The sequence below is a fragment of the Zea mays genome, chromosome 9 (assembly GCF_902167145.1).
Source record: "Zea mays cultivar B73 chromosome 9, Zm-B73-REFERENCE-NAM-5.0, whole genome shotgun sequence".
NCBI lineage: Eukaryota > Viridiplantae > Streptophyta > Magnoliopsida > Poales > Poaceae > Zea > Zea mays.
This window is the reverse complement of record NC_050104.1, coordinates 40,709,363-40,732,187: the sequence shown is the minus strand read 5'-3', so window position 1 is coordinate 40,732,187 and position 22,825 is coordinate 40,709,363. Positions and strand designations below refer to the sequence as shown.

Here is a 22,825-nt window from a genome sequence, read left to right as displayed (position 1 = left end):
CACATATTCGGTAATTGAAAAGGCTAGTTGCAACCATTTAAAAAACTATTGGGCAACCAAGCTTTAAAATGTCACTCGAAGACGTATAAAGACCCTCAACTGAAGCCTCCAGTGTGGAGAAGAAGTTTTTTTACACAGATCTAGAATGTTGGGGGAAGGGATCTGGTCGAAGCCACAACAAGAGATAACTTGGAGAAGGTCAGACTGTAGATTGTTGTTGCTTCACATGTTTTAATTAGATTATTTATATTGTTTGTGGTTTGCAAGCGGAAAAGGTTGCCAAGGAGGCGGAGGCGATAAGAGAATCTCAAAGGAGAAAAGAACTTGAAGGTATTAATTCTATACCTTGACTGAAGCTCTTATTCTAATTATGTGTATTTGACAAGGTTGCAAAAAAGATGCCCTTCCACGGGAAGTTGAAGAGTACAATCCTGAAGAAGATGAGGAGTTGAAGGAATCATTGGCTCTTATTGATCATATGAACAAGACATTAGATGAAGTCGTCTTGAAAATCTGCAATGAATTGCTAACGAAATTTTGAAAGAAGAGAATTAAGTATTTTGTAAAGGACCATGTACATCCATTTGTGTAATATAAGAGGCTTCATATGCTTGTTGTGTTATGCTTTGTGATGTGCGAAACAAAACTAGTGCCTTTTGAGCCGAGGGCAAAAAACACATTCCCTTTTTTCACGCATAACAAAGGCATTGAACAACTTTGGCGTTATAACTCGCTATATTATCGCCATTGAAACTAAGGTTGAACGTTTTAATACAATTATAAGAGACAACAAACCGCTTTGAGTTTCGTTTACAACACATGCAATGTCTTGCACAAAAAAAAAGAAAAAGGTATTCTGTCAAAGATGGCAAAGATTAACCATACATTACTTGAAATGAATAATGAAAATGGTACGCTTGTTCCTTCTCTACAAACACATTTTGCTACGAAAAACTCAAACTTTTGTGATTCTGCCTTTTGTTTGAAGGACTTCGGAACCTTTTTGTCATTACTTGATTTTATTGTGACTCTGCCTTCCATTTGAAGGACTTCAGAGCCTTTGTCGCCATTAGTAGGTGAATTGATCCTGCCTTCATACGAAGGTCTTCAGGATCATTTTTTATGACGACTTTGCCTTTCACTTGAACGACTTTAGAGTCCTTATGACCATTACTAGGTGACTGATCCTGACATTATTCGAAGGTGCATCTTCTTTTTCGGAAGTCTATCTCGAAAAAACCTCCAGGTTAAGCGTGCTTGACTTGGAGCAATTTGGGATGGGTGACTAACCGGGAAGTTTTCTTGGGTGCGCATGCGTGAGGACAAAGTGCACACAAAAGATCTGTGTTGGTCTGTGGGGACGATATATGATGCTAGAGAGCTGCCAGGAGTGAGTACCGCCGGTCCATGGATTGTACGAGGTGTTACATGCGGGTAGTAGGTAACCGAGGCCAAGCTCTTGAGACCGAGGTCGACTTCAGACGAGCCAGAGTTTGCGTCCGAGGGCCGACCTATACTCTTTGTCGTATCGTATGTTCTATCGGGGGTTGGCAGACAACGTGTAAGAACAATGGCCGCACGCGTCACCATAGTTGGTGAAGCTTGACAGGACCACAATCTTGTTGATCTTGTTCACCTGCAACCCTGTGTGTGGTAGGTATGCACATTGAAAGCACTGTTAGAGATGCTCGAAGAGTATCCTAGTCCTAGACCGGCCCCGCAAACCATTGTTACCGTCTTTGTTCCAAACTTCACTGACGTACAGGGGTGAAGGGCCCGTTATGGCCAAGTATGGCCCACGCCATACCTCAACTCGGCCAAGTAAAAGAGCAAAACCTAGGTATTCAGCAGGCATCTAGGCCCGGTAGCCGCAGCCTCCCTGCTAGTGCTTCCCCTCTATGGCCGCGCAACAGGCACAGCCGCAGGCGCACAAGACGGCCGCCTGCTCGCTCCGTATGCGGCCGCGGCCGCCTCCGCCTGGCCGCCCACCCGAGCACAGCAGCGCGCCCGAGCCTTACCGAGTCGCCGTCTCGCAGCCTCGCTGCTAGCTTGCTGCATGCTTGATCACGACCGCGCTAGCTTGCTTGGTTTGGTTGCTTGCTCTTCAGTAGCCTGCTTGCTTGGCTTCTTGCTCTCCGCTAGCCTGTTTGTTTGGCTTGTCTGCTTGCTTTACTGCTAGCTGAACTCCCTGCTAGCATGTTTGCTTGGCTGCTTGCAATGGATTGAAGCTCGGTCGACAAAAAGAAAGGCTCTGTAGTTATGTTATGTGTAATAATATTGTCTATATATTTTAGTTATTCGTATTTCGTAGTGGGAGTAGGACTAATTAAGTTTATTGTGCAGATTTGAAGAGCTATTTTAGCCGTGCTAGCAGCACACATCCTAGTACTCGTGGAAGTGGTGTATATTGAGAGGGATATATTTAAAGGAATTGATCTATATAATCTATTAAAAAGACATTTCAAAAGAGTAGAATAGGAATATGCAACTATCAAAGTCTCCTAGACGTAACTAAAATAATCATACGTGTCACTAGAGTCTACTTAAATATCTTGTATTAAATTTAGCTTTTTATTTCAGTGCTAATTTATGTTCCTTTTGTTTGACAGCTTATATTTGGTTAAATTGCTGATTTGGCATATAATCTACAAATGATTTTTCATCTAAGGTATTTCTTAATAATGATTTTCTATTAAACTTTTGTTTTACCCAAGATATGTCTTTGCCATTGCCATACACTATTTTTAGGTCCTGCTCCACCAGTGCTGACGTATAAGGAGACTGCGTCACATATCAGCCGCATGAGTGCATGACCATCCGCGGCGCAGTACCCGCGCGACAGACGGGCTCCGTGATTTACCGCACCAGTGGGGCAGCGTACCCGGACGGCACACTGGCTGGGCTGGACTCCGAGACACCGAAACCAGAACAACCCGATCTCAACCCACTCTGCTTTGCCATTCCGCTCACGAGCTCTCCGCCTCTCTCTCTCTCTCTCTCTCGCTCTTTTCCGCCACCCCGTCACGCCAAATTTCGAAACAGCGCGAGAGCAGCAAAAGCCGAGGGAGCCCTTCTTTCTCAGATTAGAACCTAACGAGTGCGCTTGGAGGCGGAGGCTGCGAGCTTGCTGCGCGAATTTGGGCGGTCGATCCGGCGCGGCGGCCGGGTATGGCGGCCGCGGAGCAGCTGAAGGAGCTGGGGGAGAAGCTGCAGGCGGTGGCGCCGGCTCCTGCGGACGAACTCGCCAAGCTCCTCGAGGTGAGCCCCTAGCTTCTCCGTTTTGGTTGGCTGCGAACCTTAGTCATGGACTCCGCGGCGTAGGGGCGGGCTTTGCGTGGATCCGTGGCTCATGCGGTACAATTCGGCAGGTTTAGGGTTTAGGTTGCTGGAGGTAAGGCGCTAGTGATAGGGTTTCTGGTGCGAATTGGGTGCTCGGGGTGCTAGGTTTGGACGGTTAGGCTTCAATTGAGCGGCGGAGAGGGTTCTGAAGGAGTGAGCTTTTTGCGGTGGGTTGGGTAATTAGGAAGCAAGAAGTTTGTTGTGGCAAGATTGTGCTGTACATGGTGTTGTAGCTCTTGAATAGTTAGATTCCTGGTGGATTTTGCTTATTCTGGCTGGAATCCTTTGGCTTGGGTCAGAGGAAGTGCTGAGGTCCAACTCATGTGCTTCTCTTAAGTTTTATTTGCTGAAATTGTGGTTGCAATTTGGCACCCGTAGGCTTGTTAGTTTCTCCAGTGTTAGAAGGGATTCCTGTTGGTTCGGGTTTATGGGGTTTTAGCACTAAAGAGGCCTTACCTTTCGAGTGTTAGGTTGTTGTATCAGTTACACTACAGGATTTACAGTAGCCAATGGAAGCTGGAGATTTAATCTTTGAATTGTTTTGGTGGGTTCATGTGAATATCTTTTTTTCTCTCTAAAAAACCAGTGCATGTTGCATGGAAATGCTCTTATAAGAATACCATTTACATGTGTTATTGTCTAACAGTACCTCCTCGAATACACAGGAGAGCTGCATGCCATTGCAATAAGTGTCTAGCTCTAGCAGTACCTTGAATGCTGTGTTTATACGGCGGTTTAATTTTGGTAATATCGATGCTATTTATCACAGGAGACAGTTCTATTATGTTTGACATCTGTGCATGTGTTGAAAGACCAAATGCCCATCCATATGTGTCAGGGAAGGAAACTGTCCAGTGAATCTTGTGCCATTTGGCCACATTATTGGTATTGGACCCTTATATGTTCTGGCGTGGACTGTTCTATGTTAGAATTTAGGATGTGGACAGCTCCATGGGTTCAACCTTCGTGTGTTAAATAGCATAATTTATAGCTACTTGTTGTATCGATCTCTATTAAGAGGAGTTTGTAGTTGCAATTGCAAACATACATAATAGCTATCCTGACCGATAGCACTATGGAACCAGGATTTAACTGTGGAATGCTCACTTCTAATAGAGCAGTCACCAATGTTAGTGTAGCACTATGCCACCAGGAATTAACTGCTTACCATTGACATGATCTCTCAACACAGGCACTGTCATGTCTTATTTTACTATTAAATAGGTTGGTCATACATACCTGTTTGATTGAAATTCTTTTCCTTCTTGGTAAGTATGCCCTAGATGCTTTATTGATGCTAACAGTGCTGCAGAAAGCTGTGGAATGCTTACGTGGAATAGAGCAATCACCGGGGTCCTCAGTGATGGAAGCTATTCAACCAAGTCTTAAGGCTGTTACCAGAGAAGAATTGCTGAAGCATGAGGATGACAATGTCAAAGTTCTCTTGGCAACATGTTTCTGTGAAATTACAAGAATAACTGCACCTGATGCTCCCTACAACGATGACATTTTAAGGGTAACTATCATACCCTTCAAATCACCTGGTGACTGTTTTATATAACTTTATTGAGTTTTACCATGTTTATTTGTGATTTGAGATTGTTTTCCATGTGCAGGATATATTCTATCTGATTGTGGGTACATTTGGCGGACTCAGTGATGTTAATAGTCAATCCTTTGGCAGGAGAGTTGCTATTCTTGAAACAGTTGCTAGATACCGAGCATGTGTTGTGATGTTAGATCTTGAATGTGATGATCTTATTACAAACATGTTTCAAACATTTTTAGGAGTTGTCAGGTAATTTAACAGCACTACCATCATACCATGTCAGCTATGTCAGTGCCTATTATGGCAGAGCATGAATGCTCAAATATTACTTTTGTTTATTTTCTCACTATTTGTTGTTTTGTAAAGAAATCCTACAAGAAAGATAGTTCAATAGAATTTACTTGTCCTTTGAACATGGTTTTTTCTACTTCACTATGCATATAATTTCCTTTTGATATTTTTGTCATATTTATTTCTAAACTTATAAATGTGTGTTGAGGCCTGAATTTGAAGATCTCAAGATCTGCCCAAAACATATACTGCTTAGGAACATATGTATTAAACCATTACTATCATTTTATGGTGTGAAACACTATCACGGAACTGTTTGATAGATAAAATCATAAGGAAAATAATTGTTTCAAATACAGTTGGAGGAAATTAAATGGTGCGGATGGCTTGATTTATAAAGTTAAGATGTGTATGGAGTGCCACTTCAGAACTTGAATTGTATGGGGAACTCGTTTGCAGGTTGAAGTTATAGGGATTTAACTGAATGATATTTAGGGGAAAGTAGATAATTTACTATAAAACTCTTAATGCATAGTGATCTGCTTTGATTTGTACAACACTCCTGAAAAATTTAAACCCTATGAATGAATCATTTTCTTTATGGAGTACTATTGTACATCTGTGGGTGTTTTGGTGTCTGGAATAGCTATTTGCGAATGACACACTACTTTGTCACAATATTGATATGTGGGCTAGCACTTTAGCAGCTTTGATAAGAGTACCTGCATGTGAGTTAGCAGCTTTGAATCTTTGATTTCCTTGATTGATGCTTTTGAATACTTTGGCCTGGCCAAAACTGTTCTAGTGACCCCTGTTAGAATATAATATAAGTGAATTGTCCACCTCCCATGAGCTTAAGCTTTTGGGTTAAATTGGTTGATGCATGCAACTTAATATGGTATCAAAGCCAGATGTCTCGAGTTCGAATCCTGGTTAGCACAATTAAATAAAATAATTGTTGCTCACTCCTATATTCCACGTCAGAGACCCAAAAGAGGCTCAATGTGTGGGGGAGTGTTAGAATATAATATAAGTGAATTGTCCACCTCCTCCCACGATCTTAAGCTTTTGGGTTAAATTGATTGGTGCATGCAACTTAATAACCCCCACCCCCACCACCACACACACCCACTCATAAAAGAAGACAAATCTTGAACAACTTATGATGAATTAGGTGACATTGTAATTAGGAAGAAATAAGCACTCAAATTAAAGTTTTCTTGAAGAGGACTTGAACTTATTATTGTGAACATAATGCCAGATAACTTTCTTCATGCAATATTACTGTTAGCCATGTATTGTGGTAGAAATGTGTACACTACTTATTATTTTATTATTTTATATTTTATTTCTCCTTGTTTGAATTTTCCACTTTTCTTGTGTAATCAGCGACAGTCATGAAGAAAACATTGTAAAGTCAATGCAGGCAATAATGATCCTTATTATAGATGAGAGTGAAGATGTACAGGAGAGTCTTCTACGTGTACTGCTGTCAGCATTGGGGCAGAAAAAAACTGTGAGTACCTTTTCTTTTAAGATGATCTGATACATTTTACAGATGTTAAGAAGATTTTTGGCAGCTTCTTCCTCTGCTGTTTCAGTATATTCATATTCATATATTTGATTTGTCTTCTAAAATACTACTATGCAACTTCTTATAACTAGGGTGCTGCAATGTCTGCTCGTAAACTTGCTCGCAGTGTCATTGAGCATTCCGCTACAAAGCTTGAACCTTACATAAAGAAGTTTCTAACGTCATCATGGGCTGGGAATGGCAGTTCTTCTAATGATCAAATTGATCACCAGGGAGTTGTATTTGATTTATATCAGTGTGCTCCGAAGGTTCTTAAGGCGATCGTGCCGTATATTACTGGGGAGCTACTGGTATGAATTTGTCTCACACTTCTCTCAAAGATGTTAAATGAAAGTTGTGAACAAAAACTGTTACATTTTTCTCAAAGATTAGTTCAAAACAAAGTGCTCTTATTCTGTGTTTAAGAGACTTATCTCTTTTAGATGGTATTTGTTGATTAAAGTTCATATTTGATATTTTATAGGCAGATGAAGTAGATAACAGGTCTAAGTCAGTTGAATTACTTGGGGAAATTTTTTCCTTACCTGGAGCCTCTATTGTGGAATGTTTCAAGACTCTTTTCACAGAATTCCTCAAGAGACTGACTGATAGAGTTGTTGAAATCCGTATTTCTGTGGTTGAGTATTTGAAGAGATGTCTAATATCAAATCCTTCCAGAGCTGAAGCTCCTGAAATCATCAGTAAGGAGGTTACCCCTGTAGTTGTTCATTTGATCTGTCTGATCAATAAATTGTGCCTGTACTGATGGCTGTCTTCCTGGCAGAGGCACTTTGTGACAGATTGTTGGATTATGAAGAAAATGTGCGGAAGGGAGTGGTGGCTGCACTTTGTGATGTAGCTACCCATTCTCCTTATGCTATTCCAATTGATACAATTAAAGTAGTAGCAGAGCGTGTCCGCGATAAATCGGTTGGTTTTTCTTTGCTATTCTCCACATGCTTGTGTTTTCCTTGTTTGTTTTAATCTGTATGATTACTTCAAAGTATGTGTATTCTTGTTAAAAAAATTGCAGCAGGCTGTGAAGTGCTATACCATGGAGAGGTTGGCAGATATTTACAAGCTGTACTGCCAGAGGGATTCTGATAGCTCAACAAATTCTGATGATTTTGAGTGGATACCTGGAAAAATATTAAGATGTCTTTATGACAAAGAGTTTAGGTAAGATATGATTATTCTTGGGCAATATTTTTCTCTTGCCATATCATTTGACATCAATAAACTGTGGGATGCCAAACCTAATCCATCTGTGATAGACACATTTTCTAGCTAAGCTCAGTTTGATTGTGGTGCCTGGTTTTTTCACCTCGAACGTTGTGTCTGCCACACTTCACTAAACTTATTGCAGCAAAATGCGCTAGTTATTCAAACAAGCTAATTTATTCAATTTGTATGCCTTGCTGTACTTATTCCATTATTCAAATATGTGTGTCCATGCTTACCACGTGTAAGGGTGACAAAGTGTGATAGTCACCAAAAGTGTTGTAAAAGTGTTGCTATGCATCATACTGCATCGGAATAAATGCTTGCATATGCTTAAAAAACTGCTAGACTACTAGCAGCGACCAAAATAGGAATACACATGATCATTTGCTACTAAGACCTTTGGCTCTTGCCACACAACTCAAACTCATCACTGATATCTTGCATGATTTATTTTATTTCATTTTTGAAATTGAGCTCTGCACCCTCAAAGATACATCCATTTCTATGATTCCATATCCACCATACTACCAAATGATGAACAAATTAAATCCCCTGCGATATTGTTGAGTTAGACACACGCTTCATGCATTTTTTTTTGTAAGTTCACTGCTGCTATGTAGCCTTTTGAACATTTATTATGAGACTATGTTCATGTTCTGTGCACACATTCATATTTATTCCATTGTAGACATTTGCTTTGTACACTATTATGTGTAAACTTGTTTAATGGTATAGTTTTTTGTTGAGGTGAAATGTTTTTTATCGCCTTCTTTTTGAAATGCAGTAGGGCCGTAGGGGAGATCCCTATTGTTATTGTGTTATTTGTGTAATGGAGCGTGAGCCTATGAGATCTGCCCATATGATTGCTTTATTTGGTGCAGGCCAGAGTCAATCGACTCTATTTTGAGTGGTTCATTGTTCTCACCAGAGTACCAAATGAAGGGAAGAGTGAAACATTGGATTACAGCTGCGACATACTTCGATAAAGTTGAGATGAAAGCCCTTGAACAAATTCTCCTGCACAAGCAAAGGTCTCATCTTCTGTCAATAGATTGTGTACATTGATGTTGAGCTCTTTCTGAAAATTATTTTGATATGTATATTTTCACCTTCTAATATCAGACTGCAACAAGAAATGCTGAAATACATATCGCTTCGGGAACCAAGCCAGGTTAGTTTGAATCTTGAACGTATTGCAAAGTCACTGTGTGATTGATTTGGCTACCTTGTTAATTTTTTTTAACGCAGGAAGATGCCCCTGATCTGCAAAAAAGAATCTTTGGATGTTTCCGGAACATCTCTCGCTTATTTAGTGACTCCGCGAAGTGCGAGGAGAACTTGAACATGCTTCATCAGCTAAAAGATGCCGATTTCTGGAAAATATTCACTAGCCTGCTTAATTGTTCAACTACATTTGAGAAGGCTTGGTCTCTTCGGGTACACTTCTGATTCAGACTTTTGGTTGCTTTCAACACTCAACAGTTGCTACATAGGAGTGAGATGTTTGCAAGCTAAACATAGACAATAGTAGTTACCTGTGTATACTCTGCCAGTGGTCAAAGATATCTGCAATAACTTTACCTGTTTGGCTTGTTATGAATATGCTATACTAAGACAGTTTGAATTGATATGTAATCTGCAGGCAGAGTTGCTTAAGATACTTGGTGAAAACCATGTGCTTTATAATTTTGTTGGCACATTAACAATGAGATGTTCATATTTACTTGTAAACAAGGAGTATGCAAAAGAGATCCTTGCAGAAGCTTCTGCACAGAAGACTTCTGGGAATACAAAACTCATCTCATCGTGCATGAATCTTCTAACGGTAAAATTTTCTCTTGAGTCACTGTTTTCTTTCCGTGCAACATATTTGCCATTGCTTTGTAAATGAATTTTTCCGTTTGTTCATATTTTGGGTATCAAGAAAGTTTGGAATAACTTCTTGAATTTCTTGTATGTCTCAGATTGTACTATTGTTTCTTTTGGAAGATTTATTGAATGTTTGAAATCTTGAGATCAATTCGTTTGTTGTTGTCTAATACTCTAATGCTTTATATACAATGGCCTTGTTTGTTTCGGCTTCTGGTCGGATTTTGACCGTTATAATCAGCTTCTGGCAGCCAAACGCTTCGCTTCTCAGCCCGCTTCCGTGAGAATTGCTTATGTGAAAATCGTCTAAATCAACGTAAATGTAGAATCTGCCGAGTCGTCGCAACGGGAAGAATCCGTCACTTCCTAAACCCTGAACCGTGCAGACCCCTTTATCTTTCTCCGCACCCAAGCCCTGCGATATCCAGGTTTTCGTGACAGGAACCCAGATTCTCAGAAAAACTCTTTAGAAAAAGCTGTCCCAAATAGGCCCAATGTAGCTAAAAGGTAGGCGATGATTTATGACAGACTAGTTATATAAAGATAAGGTACAGTAAGATAATCACATAAGTTTAGAAATTAGAATCAGTTTCATTTCTAGTTTTCCATGGTCTGATAGCCTGTGGTGCAGCTGGGTTATCAATCACAAAGGGTTTTCTTATTTTATTTGGTGATGGCTGATGACAAGGGCCTAGGGCATTTAATCGTTTCTATTTTCAAATACACAGGAGGGCTGCATATAATTGCAGTAACACAACTCTGTGTGTTCCATTTTGTTTTGGTGTTTTGTGTTGTGTGCGTTTGTAAGGGTTCTCACCCCTCTTCTTCTTAATGCAAAGAAACACAGCTCTCCTGCTTTTTTGAGTTATTTTATATAATTTATAACATCAGCACATATGAATTCACGAGCAAAAACTCTTGTTGCGGTGCTACTGTGCAATTCTAATGGTGTATATGCCATTCCAGGTCCAGGTTAATGATCTTTTATCATGGGTTTAAGATGTGGTTTTCTTTCTTTCTATTTTGGTTTACCGAGGACTGGCATTAGTTGAAATGTCTCATGACATCTGTAACAATATTCATGGATGAATGATTTTGGTAATGGAGTTGCTGATGATGGTTAAATAGCGTTGCAAGATGTTATGATGCATGAGTCCCAGGCCTGTAACACGTTGATTAGCTTGCCCATTAAGTTAATTAGGATGAGCTAAGGAAGTTTGAGCTTGTCATGGATTGCCACTGGTAGGATGTGCAGTTCTGATGCCACCAATAAGGCAATAAGGGTTAAAACCCTAGGTGGCTAGGTCTCACAAGAAGGGGCCTTGCTGGGTTCTGCCACTTTTAGTGTGTTACCAGACGTCTGGCCTTGGGTCCCCTTCTCTCGGACCTATGTTGAGATCATGTTCTTTTTTTTTTTCTCAAAAGCGCAGGAGAACTGCGCCTTGTTATATATTAAGAAGAAACAAAGGTCTAAAGAAGACCCAGATACAAGATCCTCATGGAGGTCAGAAAACAAGAATTCAAAAAACCGTCTAAAGAGTCACTTAGACTAACCCTCCCCACAGCTGCCCTAAACATTAGGGAGCAGAGCCAACTACATTCAAGGCTCTAGCTAGGTCTAGATAACCTAGTTTTTTAGCTCCAGCCATCACCCAACATACACATTCATCTAAGAAGCTTCTCTGTAGATTGGCTAGGGAAGGGGGTTCCCCATTGAAGATCACTTTGTTGCGGTGCAGCCAAACACACCACGCCCCCAAAATGATGATACTGTTGAGCCCCTTTTTCCTGCCATTGGGCACTCTAAGAACCAGACGTCTCCACTCCGTGAAAGAGGGTTCATCAACAGGAGTAAGATGGCCCAAGCCGAAAGGAGATAAAACTAACGGGTAAAGATGCATGAGGCTAGGAGGTGCTGAATTGTCTCTTGATGTTGATCACATAATGGACAAACAGCCGGATGAGGTAACCCTCTCTTTTCTAACCTGTCAGCGGTCCAACACCTATTCCTCATAGCCAACCAAAGGAAGAATTTGCATTTAGGAGGAGCCCAGGTCGTCCAAAGCCTTCTCCATGGCTCAAAGGTGGTTGAACCAGAGAATAAGCTCTTGTAACAAGATTTGGATGAGAAGATCCCTGAGGTCTCATGCCTCCACCTGTGCTGATCAGGAACATGGGATAGATCAACTCCCCTCACCAAATCCCATAACAGAAGGTACTGCTGCAGCCCAGCCAGCGAGAGAGGAGCTTTAATATCCCTAACCCACTACCAATTTTCAAGGGTTTGCGCTACAGTTCTTGAATATAAGGATCTTTTTCCCACCTTGGCTAACACCTCAGGGGCAAAATCCCTGATTGCAGCCCCATTTAGCCATCTATCGGTCCAGAACAGAGTGCTGGTCCCATTCCCAACTATATAGATCAGAGAATCTGAAAACAGATTCTTGACAAGCTGTTGTATAGGAAGCTTCAATCCCTGCCAAGGCCTGTTTGGGTCCATTTTTTCCAGCCATAATCATTTTGATTGCAAAGCCCAGCTCATGAACTGCAGATTAGGGATTCCCAAACCTCCAAGATTAATAGGCTAGGCCTTGTAACAATATCCCAGGAAACTAGACAGCTACCTCCATTAGCCTCTTTCCTCCCCTTCCAAATAAACCCTCTTCTAATTTTGTTGATAGATTTAACCATCCAATTGGGAATATTCATTGCAATCAAAAGATAAACCGGGATAGCCGAAAGCACAAATCACACAAGCTGTGCGACCAGCAAGGTTAAGAAGGTGTGCTTTCCAATTTGGTAGACGATCAGCAATCTTGTCAACCCATATCATTAGATCACTCCTCCTAAGCTTTTTATCTGATACTGGAAGTCCCAAATAAGTGCAAGGGAAGGCAGCCGGTGCACACCGAAGAGTCCCGCAACCTTCCTGCATAGCTGACACATCACAGCCAATAGGAATGGCACAATTTTTATGCATACTGGACACCAGGCCTGATGCTGCACCAAAACAGTCCAGAATGAGGCGAACACATTTCAGATCATCCTCAAGTGGCCTTTACGAACAGCACCACATCATCAGCATATATGGAGAGTCTGCATCTGACATTAGCATCATCTAACTCATGTAACAAACCCCTATCCTCGGCCAATTTGAAGAGGCTGCTAAGGACATCCATCACCAAGACAAACAGCATAGGGGAAAGAGGGTCTCCTTGACGGAGTCCTCTATGATGCATAATAATATTTCCAGGGACACCATTAAGCATAACTTGAGCGGAAGAAGTAAACAAAATATTGGAAATCAGATTATGCCATTTAATTCCAAAACCAAGGTGAGACAATACTTCGAGAAGAAAAGCCCAAGACACTGAATCGAAAGCTTTAGAGATATCTAATTTCAAAAACAAACTGGAAAGCCTTTTCCTGTGTAGCGCCTTAATCGATTGTTGAACTAACATATAGTTATCATGGATCGATCTCCCCCTCACGAAAGCACACTGATTGGCTGCAACCAGAAGATGCAAATGGGGAGCCAACCGATTAGCAAGGATTTTGGTGATCAATTTAGCGAAACTGTGGATAAGGCTAATCGGTCTATAATCGGCAGCAGTAGAAGCATCCGCCTTTTTGGGAATCAGAGTAAGATAGGCAGAATTTAGCAGCCCCCCCAACTGATGAGCATTCCCCTGATGAAGAAAATAAAGGGCCTCCATGAGATCAGCTTTAATTAAATGCCAACAGGTTTTATAGAAACGACCCGTGAAACCATCTGGCCCAGGCGCTTTATCAGAAGGGAGGCATACAATAGTGTCCCTAACCTCTTTCTCGGAGAAGGGAAGATCAAGAACTGATAAGTCCAAGGGAGCTCTATGACAACCTGCTAAATTAAGCGTGAAATGCCTTTGGAACTCAGAACCACAAAGGTTCGAATAGTACCCATGTATTTCCTCCTCCATTTGAACATGAGAGGAGACCAACCGATCCCCAACCAGAAGATTAGATATGAGGTTCTTCTTACTACGATAGCGAGCTTGCACATGAAAGAAAAACGTGTTGGCATCACCCTCCTTCAAATAATGGACTCGGGATCTTAATTGAGCAATGGTTCTTTCCAAGGAAGCGAGAACCAAGCAGTGCTGTTTCAGTTATCGCAGGAGATCATGTTCTTAACACACTACCTCAATGGTCCCCCAGTGATCTGATTTTTTCCTGAACATGGATCATTGGGTTTAGGCTATATTGTTCCAATCTATGAGCTGCTTAGGATTAGATTAGATAATATCCAATATCTGAAGATTCCAAATTATATCTCCATATATTGGTAGGAGCTTCTATAAAGTTAAAAGAATGATTAGAATGAGAAGTTCCTGCTGCTCCTAGGCTCTTGCACCTGGCGCCGATGGTTACTTTCTCTCACTTCACCAAACCCCAGGAGCATGACACAATGTTCATAGCATCCCCTAACATCACTGAGTATATTACTCATGTTTATATAAGATCTCTAACTAATGGTGCATTGATGTTTTCTTAGTGGAAGTACTTGTATCTCCAATACTGTCTGATGTCTCTTCGTCCAAATATTGTTTTAATGCTTCTAACCTCTTAATCCGTTTTTTGTGCAGGCAATATCTAGTTTCTTTCCATCTCTTTTGGCTGGACTTGAAGAAGACATTGTTGAACTCCTGAAAGAGGATAATGAAGTGCTTAAAGAGGGTATTGCACATGTGTTATCAAAGGCTGGTGTCAATATTCGTGAACAGTTAGCCTCAACAAGGTCCAACTCCTTAAGAACATCTTGTTTCTTGGGATCCTATTTTCTGTCTTGATACTACTAAGGTTACAAAACTAAATTGATGTGGCTTCTATTTCAGTTCCCTTGATCTTCTATTAGAGCGTTTATGCTTAGAGGGTACGCGGAGGCAGGCTAAATACTCTGTTCATGCACTTGCTGCCATTACAAAAGATGATGGTCTTATGTCACTATCTGTTCTTTACAAGGTATCAATTACAAACTTAATTCCTCCTGTTGCTATTTCTCAATGCTATAAGCATATACTATTGACAATTCAAGTATATTATTTAATTATTTGTTGCATTTGCAACCTTGTAGAGGCTTGTGGATTTGTTGGAAGAGAAGAAAGTGAATATACCATCTATCTTGCAATCTTTGGGTTGTATAGCCCAAATAGCGATGCCGATTTTTGAAACACGGAAAGAAGAGATATTAAGTTTCATAATTAAAAAAATTCTTGACTGCAATGATGTAAGATTTCGCTCTCTTTAGATTCTCAATTCTATTTTATACCATTGTCATCACTCATAACACTTCCAAGTGCCCACAGGATATGGTTCAAAATTCTTCTAATAAATCTGAATGGGGTGATAGTACACATAATTGTTTGCTGAAGGTCAGTGAAATTAAGGTATTCTACTTACAATCCAACCACCAATGGCCCTTGACTGTTGGTTATGTCTCTTGTGTTATTCTATCTTGCAGATTTATGGCATCAAAACTTTGGTGAAGAGCTATATACCTTGCAAGGATGCTCATGCACAGCCAGGAATAGAGAAGTTAATTGATATTCTGAAGAATATTCTTACCTATGGTGATATATCTCCAAATATGGTCTCAAGGTACCAGTAGATACATACCCTTCAATTGTGATGTAGATATTCTGCACTATATAATATTGAATATTTTATGTCACTGCAGTGCTGCTGATAAGGCCCATTTGAGGCTTGCAGCAGCAAAAGCTGTTCTCCGCTTATCAAAACAATGGGACCATAAAGTGCCTGTTGATGTATTTTATTTGACTTTGAGGATTTCACAGGTATTTCTTTGGGAAATGCTGCTGGCATGCTTTCTATTGTCCTGTTCTGTATTTTTAACTCTTCTGTAGTATGTCACCATCTTTGTAAATTCATATTTCTATTCTTTTCCAGGACGATTTTCCTCAGGTGAGGAAATTATTTCTTTGTAAAGTACTTCAATATATCAAGGAAAGGGCCTTGGATGCAAAATATGCTTGCGCCTTCATGTTTGGTGTTAACGATTATCATGGCCCACAGTTAGAAGAGGTTCATATTGTTAACAAGCCTACTAAGTGATTTTATTTGAAAGATAATCGATTGAGTCTCATTTTTTAGTTTCTCTTGTTTCCATGCATTGCTCAGTTCAAGTACAATCTGACTGAAGTGGTTCAGATATGCCAACAAGTTAAGATGCGCCAACTTTCAGTCCAAGCAGATATGAATTTGTTGACGGCTTACCCAGAATATATAATTTCCTTTTTGGTTCATGCCCTTGCTCATGATCCTTCATCCCCGGACATTGAAGAACATGAAAATGTCAAAGCATTTGGTCCAACTTACTGGTATCTAATATAACTCTTTCTGTTCTGTTCTCTTGTTATCATGGATTTACTTGTCCTGTTCAAGAATATTATTTCATGATCTGCACCCTTGCATTGAAATGTTAGGATAACAAGGATTCGGTGCAATTTACTGGTATCTGATAGTATGTATGTTCTAGTTTGTTATCGTCATAATATTATTCAAGTCTACTTTACTTGATACCATGTTTGAACATCATGTGCTTTTGTAATGTTGGCGTGTTCCTTATACACAAGGCATTTTTTTGATGTCAACAAACTTCGCATTTTGACAATAGTCTTGAAAAGCTTAATTGTTGGGTCCTAAAATGGGTTTCAAGATTGTGTAGGATGTGCTTGGCATAGGCTGATAGGCCATCTAAATCCCGCATAGTTGCTAAAAGATTGCATTTATGTGGGTTATTCCCTAATGATGCACCATTAGATGTTAATGTAAGGTCCATTCTAGTTTATTTTGAAAATCGTGGAATCATTGGGCTAAGGAATCAAAATGTGGTTAACTTCACCCTTCTAGCTGAAATGACATGTGGTTGTACATACATATATTTATGAAAAAAACCTTTTGCAGGCGACTTTACCTGATTCTTTCAATCCTCCTGGGGGAAGAAGGTTTGCAACATAGTGTTCCAGGCATGAAAAAGGATAGCTTCACTACAATAATATCTATATTCAAAAGTATCAAATCTTCACAGGATGTGGTTGATGGAAATAAGAACAAGGTAAAAATGTGTTGGGCTGTGTTCACTCTTCATTTGAGTTGTTGTACATGATCGTTGCTACTGAGTGCGACTTAATGTTCTGATATGCTGTTTGCAGACTCTGTGGGCTATATGTGATCTTGGTACTCTTATTGCAAAGAGGCTATGCCAAGACCAAACGAGTTTATCAGAAGCTCAAACCGTTCCATTGCCTCCCCAACTTTATGCACCGCTTCAGGATAACCAAAATGAAAATTCTGTGGTGTGTGCTCCAACAAAGCATGAAATAACTGCTTGATAGTTCATAAGGCTTTTGGTATTGATAGTTATGTAATATTGTGCAGGAGAGTTATGGGCAGATTTGGCCGGGATGTGAGAAAGTACTGGCTCATTTTGAGGCTGTAATGACTGCAAACATGGATAAGGTATTTAATGCATAATAGGTTGTTGATATTGTAGCTCAGCTTTCTTTACATGTTGTCTCAACTGCACTATTTTGTTTTTTTTAATGTATTTCCAGGTTGAATCTCCCAAACATAAGATGCTTATTGATATGACTGATGAATTTGGAAATGAAGTTCCTCTTGGGAAAATTGTCAAACTTCTTAAATTGCGAGGAGAAAAGAAGGCGGAGAAAAAGCAGAAGGCACCATCTAGTAGTTCAGTAAATGCCGAGAACGATGATGATGTCCTGGGTTTAGTAAGAGAAATTAACTTGAGCAACCAAGAAGATTTGGAGGAATTGCAAAAGGGCAAGCCTAAGAAGCGCCAGACAGATACAAAAAATAGTAACAAGAAGCCACTTGATTTTTCTTCACCTAAACGCAAAAGATCAATTTCTAAGAGTAGACCACATTCAGCAAAAGGTAGTAAAAACAGTGATGACCGTCTAATACATACTCCTAACACAGAGAGGACCAGTATCTCCTTGGAAACTAAATTGAAGGAGAAAAACAGAGATGATTCAATCGATACGGAACTGTTAGTATCTCCCAGCATTAGAACCCCTGTATCTAAAGGAAATAAGGGTGCTAAGAGATCTCATATTGATATTTTGAGCAGTGTTCCAAAGGTGATTTATTACATCTCTATGATATCTATGTATCATCAAAACTTTTGAAATTTAGTTTATGATTGTTTCAATTCGTATTCAACCTTTTCAGAAGTCTGCTGATGCAGAGAGTACTAAGAGAACTGTTGAGCCGAGAAGTCTAAATGGGTCACTCAAAAGTCAAAAGTCAAAACCGATTTCTGGGTTAGTACAGGTAAATATTAGTTGATTAATTCTACTCTATCTATAAGCCCATTGTGTTAGACACAGCTTTTGTGCAAATCATTGGAAGGAAGCATTTTCCTTCTATTGTGCAAGCAATTTTCCTTCTGTTGTCTTTGGCTGCTAAGAATGTGTTTATGCCTGCAGTGCTCAACACAGGACTCAAGCGGTACCGACTTGGTAGGACACCGAATAAAAGTTTGGTGGCCTTTGGATAAGCGGTATGTTGTCTAGTAAATGTTATTGTTATCTGTACTTATGTTATTGCAATTAGGTTATTCCTGAAGGTGGGGTTGCTTTTAAGTTTATTTTGTTCATTAGATTTTATGAAGGTACTGTTCAATCATACGATTCATCCAAGAAAAAACATACGGTAAGCTCCCGCAAATGATGCATTAATAATCTATTCTTTGTATTTTGTTTCATCCATCTTTACTGCTGTGAAGTACAACCGTAAAGAACAGTTTACTTTGTGTTTGGACACTTTATTTGTTGGTGAATGCAGCTGAGTATTTGTGAATGTAATGACTTCTTTGTTCGGCCTTGGATTCTTGTTAAATGAGTAGGGTAGGTACTAGGTACTACTGTTGTTCCAAAAAAAACTTTAGTGACACATAATATTAGTTTATACTTATATTTTAAATAACGATTATTGCAATGACCTGTCGCATCTAAAGCTGTTGTAAACATCTGGGTTCTTTATAGTGTCTGCTGTGTAGTGCCTTTGTTGTTTATTGCCTATGTAACACTTTTCTACGTTTCAATCTATCTCAGTTAAAATGTTATTTCCATAGAATTTTTAAATGGAATTTCTTAGATAAATAGTTTGATATTTTGAAGTTTACAAATAAATATTTCGACTAAGTATGTTTAAGAAAATATTTCCATTAAGTAGCATAGTGTGTATTTGATCATTTTAATTTTTAAATCTGAAAATAATATACAAAACACCATATGTATAGCTGGGTGTTTGGGGAGCAGGCTTAGCCTCTCGTGCTTCTCTTTACTTAATGAAATGACACACAACTCTTCTGTGTTGGTTGAGAAAAAAACACACCATATGTGATTTCATCGTGTAAAGAATTGTTACTCAGGTACCATTACCTAACCTCACTTGATGATTGTACATAGGATTTTGCAAGTACAAAATGACAATGAGCTGCTGCTATTTAAGCCACTTGCAAATCACCAAAACCACTATAATAGCTGTGCTTTAGCACTGTGTATTTATGCTATAGGTTATCTTTCCAAAAGGTTAAGAATACGGAAGCACTGGTATTACTTTAGCATTGTCTACTCTTTACACCACTGAACTGAGTGCTTGGTGCTCACAGTAACAACTTTCATTTACACATAGTATCAACTCAATGCCATTTCAACATGTGGAAGTTCTAGAGATGATAATTTCAGTCCAAATTGTTAGAAATTTGTAGACACAGTGGATGTACTTATGCAATTTACTTCCCCTGGTAGGTGCTATATGATGACGGAGATGTTGAAGTGCTTATATTGGCTAAAGAGAAGTGGATATTGATTGAAAGTAATGATTCATCAGTGAAGGTGGAGTATTTTTAGTGCCTTCTCCTTTACTTTTTCAATGTAGAAGATACTGTTGACTCATTTTTGTTTACTCAATATTGTAGAAGCAAAAGAAGGATCTTGGGACAAACCAAGGAAGGTAAGCTGGTATTTTGTTTGCTTTAGAATCTACTATAGCAAACTGCTGTGACACTGTTGGAAGCTAAGAAACAGGCCCATGCAGTATTGGATTAACATAAATAACTAAACATAAATTTAGTATTGAAGTCCTTGTATTCTATAGTAACATGTGTCATTTATAAACTATTGACCCCTAGTTACCTTGCAGAGCATGGGAGGGAACTAGCAGCAACAAGTCTCCGCCTAGCCAACCAAAGTCAAAAAAGAGGTAAACTAGTATGGATTTGAAATATTGTAATGATTCATGCTAGAATACAAGTGAATTGCCCATCTCTCTCCACCAGTTTAAGTTTTTGGGTTAAACTGGTTGATGTATGCAACTTAATATGGTATCGGAGCTAGATGTCTCGAGTTTGTGGTTAGCGCAATCAAATAACATAATTGTATCACTCTATTCCATGTATGAGGCCTGAGAGAGCCTCGACATGATGATGAGTGTTAAAATACAAGTGAATTGCTCACCTCTCCCCGTCAGCTTAAGCTTTTAGGTTGTGGTTGGTACATGTAACTTAATAGTTCAGTCTTGTAAGCATATGGTGTGATTCATCTGTTTACTCCATCTTTATAATAGGTCCTTGCCTCCAAAGAAGAAAGGGCAACCCAATGATAAGCGAAGAAAGACTGCAGAAAGAAACAATTCTGTAGAAGAGGAGGGTATTGGAGCTGGTGACAATGATTCAGATTCATCCAGTCCTCTTGCGCACTCAGATGTTGACAAAGATGTAAACTCTGGTATGATCCTAGTTATAATTGATTGTATGAGCCTGTTGTTTTCACAATATGCATTCCTTCATCATAGCTGAGCCTAATGTGTTCTTTTATACCACAGTTGGCCACATGGAGGAAGTAATAGTTAGCTTAGCTGAGAAAGAGAAGACCAGGAAGGACTCCAAAGGCATGGAAATGAAAGAGAAGGGAGGGAAGGACTCCAAAGACGTGAAAATAAAAGAGAAGGCTGGGAAGGAGTCCAAAGACGTGGAAATGAAAGAGAAGATAGGGAAGGAGTCCAAAGATGTAAAAATCAAAGAAAAGGCAGGGAAAGAATCCAAAGATGCGGAAGTGAAAGAGAAGACAGGGAAGGACTCCAAAGACGTGGAAACGAAAGACAAGGCAGAGAAAGACTCCAAGGACGTGGAAATGGAAGAGGAGGCAGGGAAGCACTCCAAAGACGTGAATATGAAAGAGAAGGCAGGGAAGGAGTCCAAAGATGTGGAAATGAAAGAGAAGACAGGGAAGGAATCCAAATATGCAAAAATGAAAGAGAAGGCAGGGAAAGAATCCAAAGATCTGGAAGTGAAAGAGAAGGCAGGGAAGGACTCCAAAGACGTGGAATTGAAACATGAGGCAGGGAAGGACTCCAAAGACGTGAAAATGAAAGAGAAGGCAGGGAAGGAGTCCAAAGACTCGGAAATGAAAGAGAAGATAGGGAAGGAGTCCAAAGATGTAAAAATGAAAGATAAGTCAGTGAAAGAATCCAAAGATGTGGAAATGAAAGAGAAGCCCGGGAAGGACTCAAAAGATGTAAAAACGAAAGAGAAGGCAGGGAAAGAGTCCAAAGACCTGGAAGTGAAAGGGGAGGCAGGGAAAGAATCCAAACATGGCGAAGCGAAGAAGCCAGGGAAGGACTCAAAAGATGTAAAAACGAAAGAGAATGCGGCAGGCAAAGAGTCGAAAGACGCGGAAGTGAAAGAAAAGGCAGTCAAGGACCCAAAAGATGTGGAAATGGAAGGGATGGCAGGAAAGGAGCCCAAAGATGTGGAAAAGCTGGATGGCCATACTTTGAGCAACGAGGAATCAGACAACGATACTCTTGTGAGTGCATTAACTTAACCTATGTCTCGATAATGAGCAGAATCTTCCCATCTTTTAATTTAAGGTTCTCACCAATTTGCTTCCTGTTGAATGTGCAGAGCGTGTGGAAAAAACGTACAGCAAAAGCAACATAGTCTTGCTTTCTCAGCTGACCATTCATAGTAGGATTTGCAGATTTCACAGGCAGGCAAACGTTCGGAGATGTGGATATCTCATTGATTGACCCTTTGCAATTTGACAGTTGTACTGTAGAAAATGTTTGTTTGGATAGCAACACGTTAGTATACAACAGTGGAATAGGATTTGTTTGTAATGTTATTAGATGCGGGCACCTGTTGCCCATTAAGCTATGGCATGGTATCCCTGGTTTCTTGTATATCTTGGAGAGCGTCAGCTCTTTTGCAGGACATAGTGCTATGCCGTCGAACTCTTGTAGAAATGTTGTAGGCAATAAACCAGTGACACTTGTCGAACTACCTGTGGGCATCCATTTTTCGTTTGCCATATTACTTTGGATCTAGAATCTGACGCTGGAGGTTTAGTATTTGTACTCGGTATGGTTTCTGTTTAGAGTTTTGGCATAATTACCGCACAAGTTTTGTACTGTCAATCTTGTGCGTGTTTTCGATGTTTAGCAGAACAATCTACGAGACATGATGGTAAAGGTGGCAGGAATTCCAGCTCGCTTGGCTTTAGAGCATATAATCAACACGCTAAAAAGAACGTTCCGGAGACTTGCATTGTTTGGTCCGAAAATCGGTGTCCAATATGGTTTTATCAAATCTTGGACAATTCAGGGCTGTCTTGCATGGTCTTTTGAATGTATTCATTAATGTCAACAATCTAAGAAGGAGCTTCTTATTATAAAACTGGACTTTACTAAAGCTTTTGACATCCTAGAACATAGCGCCCTAAGATTTAGGTTCAATGGGTTAAATATATTATGGATACTGACATTACATCTGTACTCAGAGATCCACTGCATAAAGGGTGTGCGGCAAGGGAACTTTTATCACCTCTTGTATTTGTTCTTGTTGATGACTTACTCCAATGCATTATAAACAAGGCTCATTCACTTAATCT

General features: G+C 39.9%; 1 protein-coding gene across 3 annotated transcripts; it reads left to right on the top strand.

Annotated features, from left to right (window-relative positions):
* The first annotated feature begins 2,821 nt into the window (after positions 1 to 2,821).
* Positions 2,822 to 22,292, top strand: LOC103638287 (sister chromatid cohesion protein PDS5 homolog B). 3 transcript variants are annotated; one of them, XM_008661242.3, is made up of 33 exons: positions 2,822 to 3,258; positions 4,652 to 4,855; positions 4,956 to 5,137; positions 6,569 to 6,695; positions 6,845 to 7,063; positions 7,237 to 7,453; positions 7,537 to 7,682; positions 7,786 to 7,931; positions 8,858 to 9,007; positions 9,099 to 9,147; positions 9,225 to 9,413; positions 9,619 to 9,801; positions 14,471 to 14,622; positions 14,720 to 14,846; positions 14,959 to 15,111; positions 15,191 to 15,256; positions 15,346 to 15,482; positions 15,562 to 15,679; positions 15,792 to 15,926; positions 16,023 to 16,222; positions 16,809 to 16,959; positions 17,057 to 17,200; positions 17,283 to 17,363; positions 17,459 to 18,010; positions 18,102 to 18,203; positions 18,359 to 18,432; positions 18,533 to 18,584; positions 19,685 to 19,771; positions 19,855 to 19,889; positions 20,079 to 20,138; positions 20,502 to 20,662; positions 20,760 to 21,742; positions 21,841 to 22,292. In XM_008661242.3, the coding sequence occupies exons 1-33, from the start codon at positions 3,169 to 3,171 to the stop codon at positions 21,874 to 21,876; spliced, it is 5,508 nt and encodes a 1,835-aa protein (XP_008659464.1). In that variant the 5' UTR covers positions 2,822 to 3,168; the 3' UTR covers positions 21,877 to 22,292. The 3 variants fall into 3 exon arrangements, with proteins under 3 accessions (XP_008659464.1, XP_020399459.1, XP_008659465.1); XM_020543870.3 differs by having other exon boundaries at positions 2,846 to 3,258; positions 6,575 to 6,695; XM_008661243.4 differs by having other exon boundaries at positions 2,919 to 3,258; positions 7,789 to 7,931.
* Positions 22,293 to 22,825: the final 533 nt, after the last annotated feature.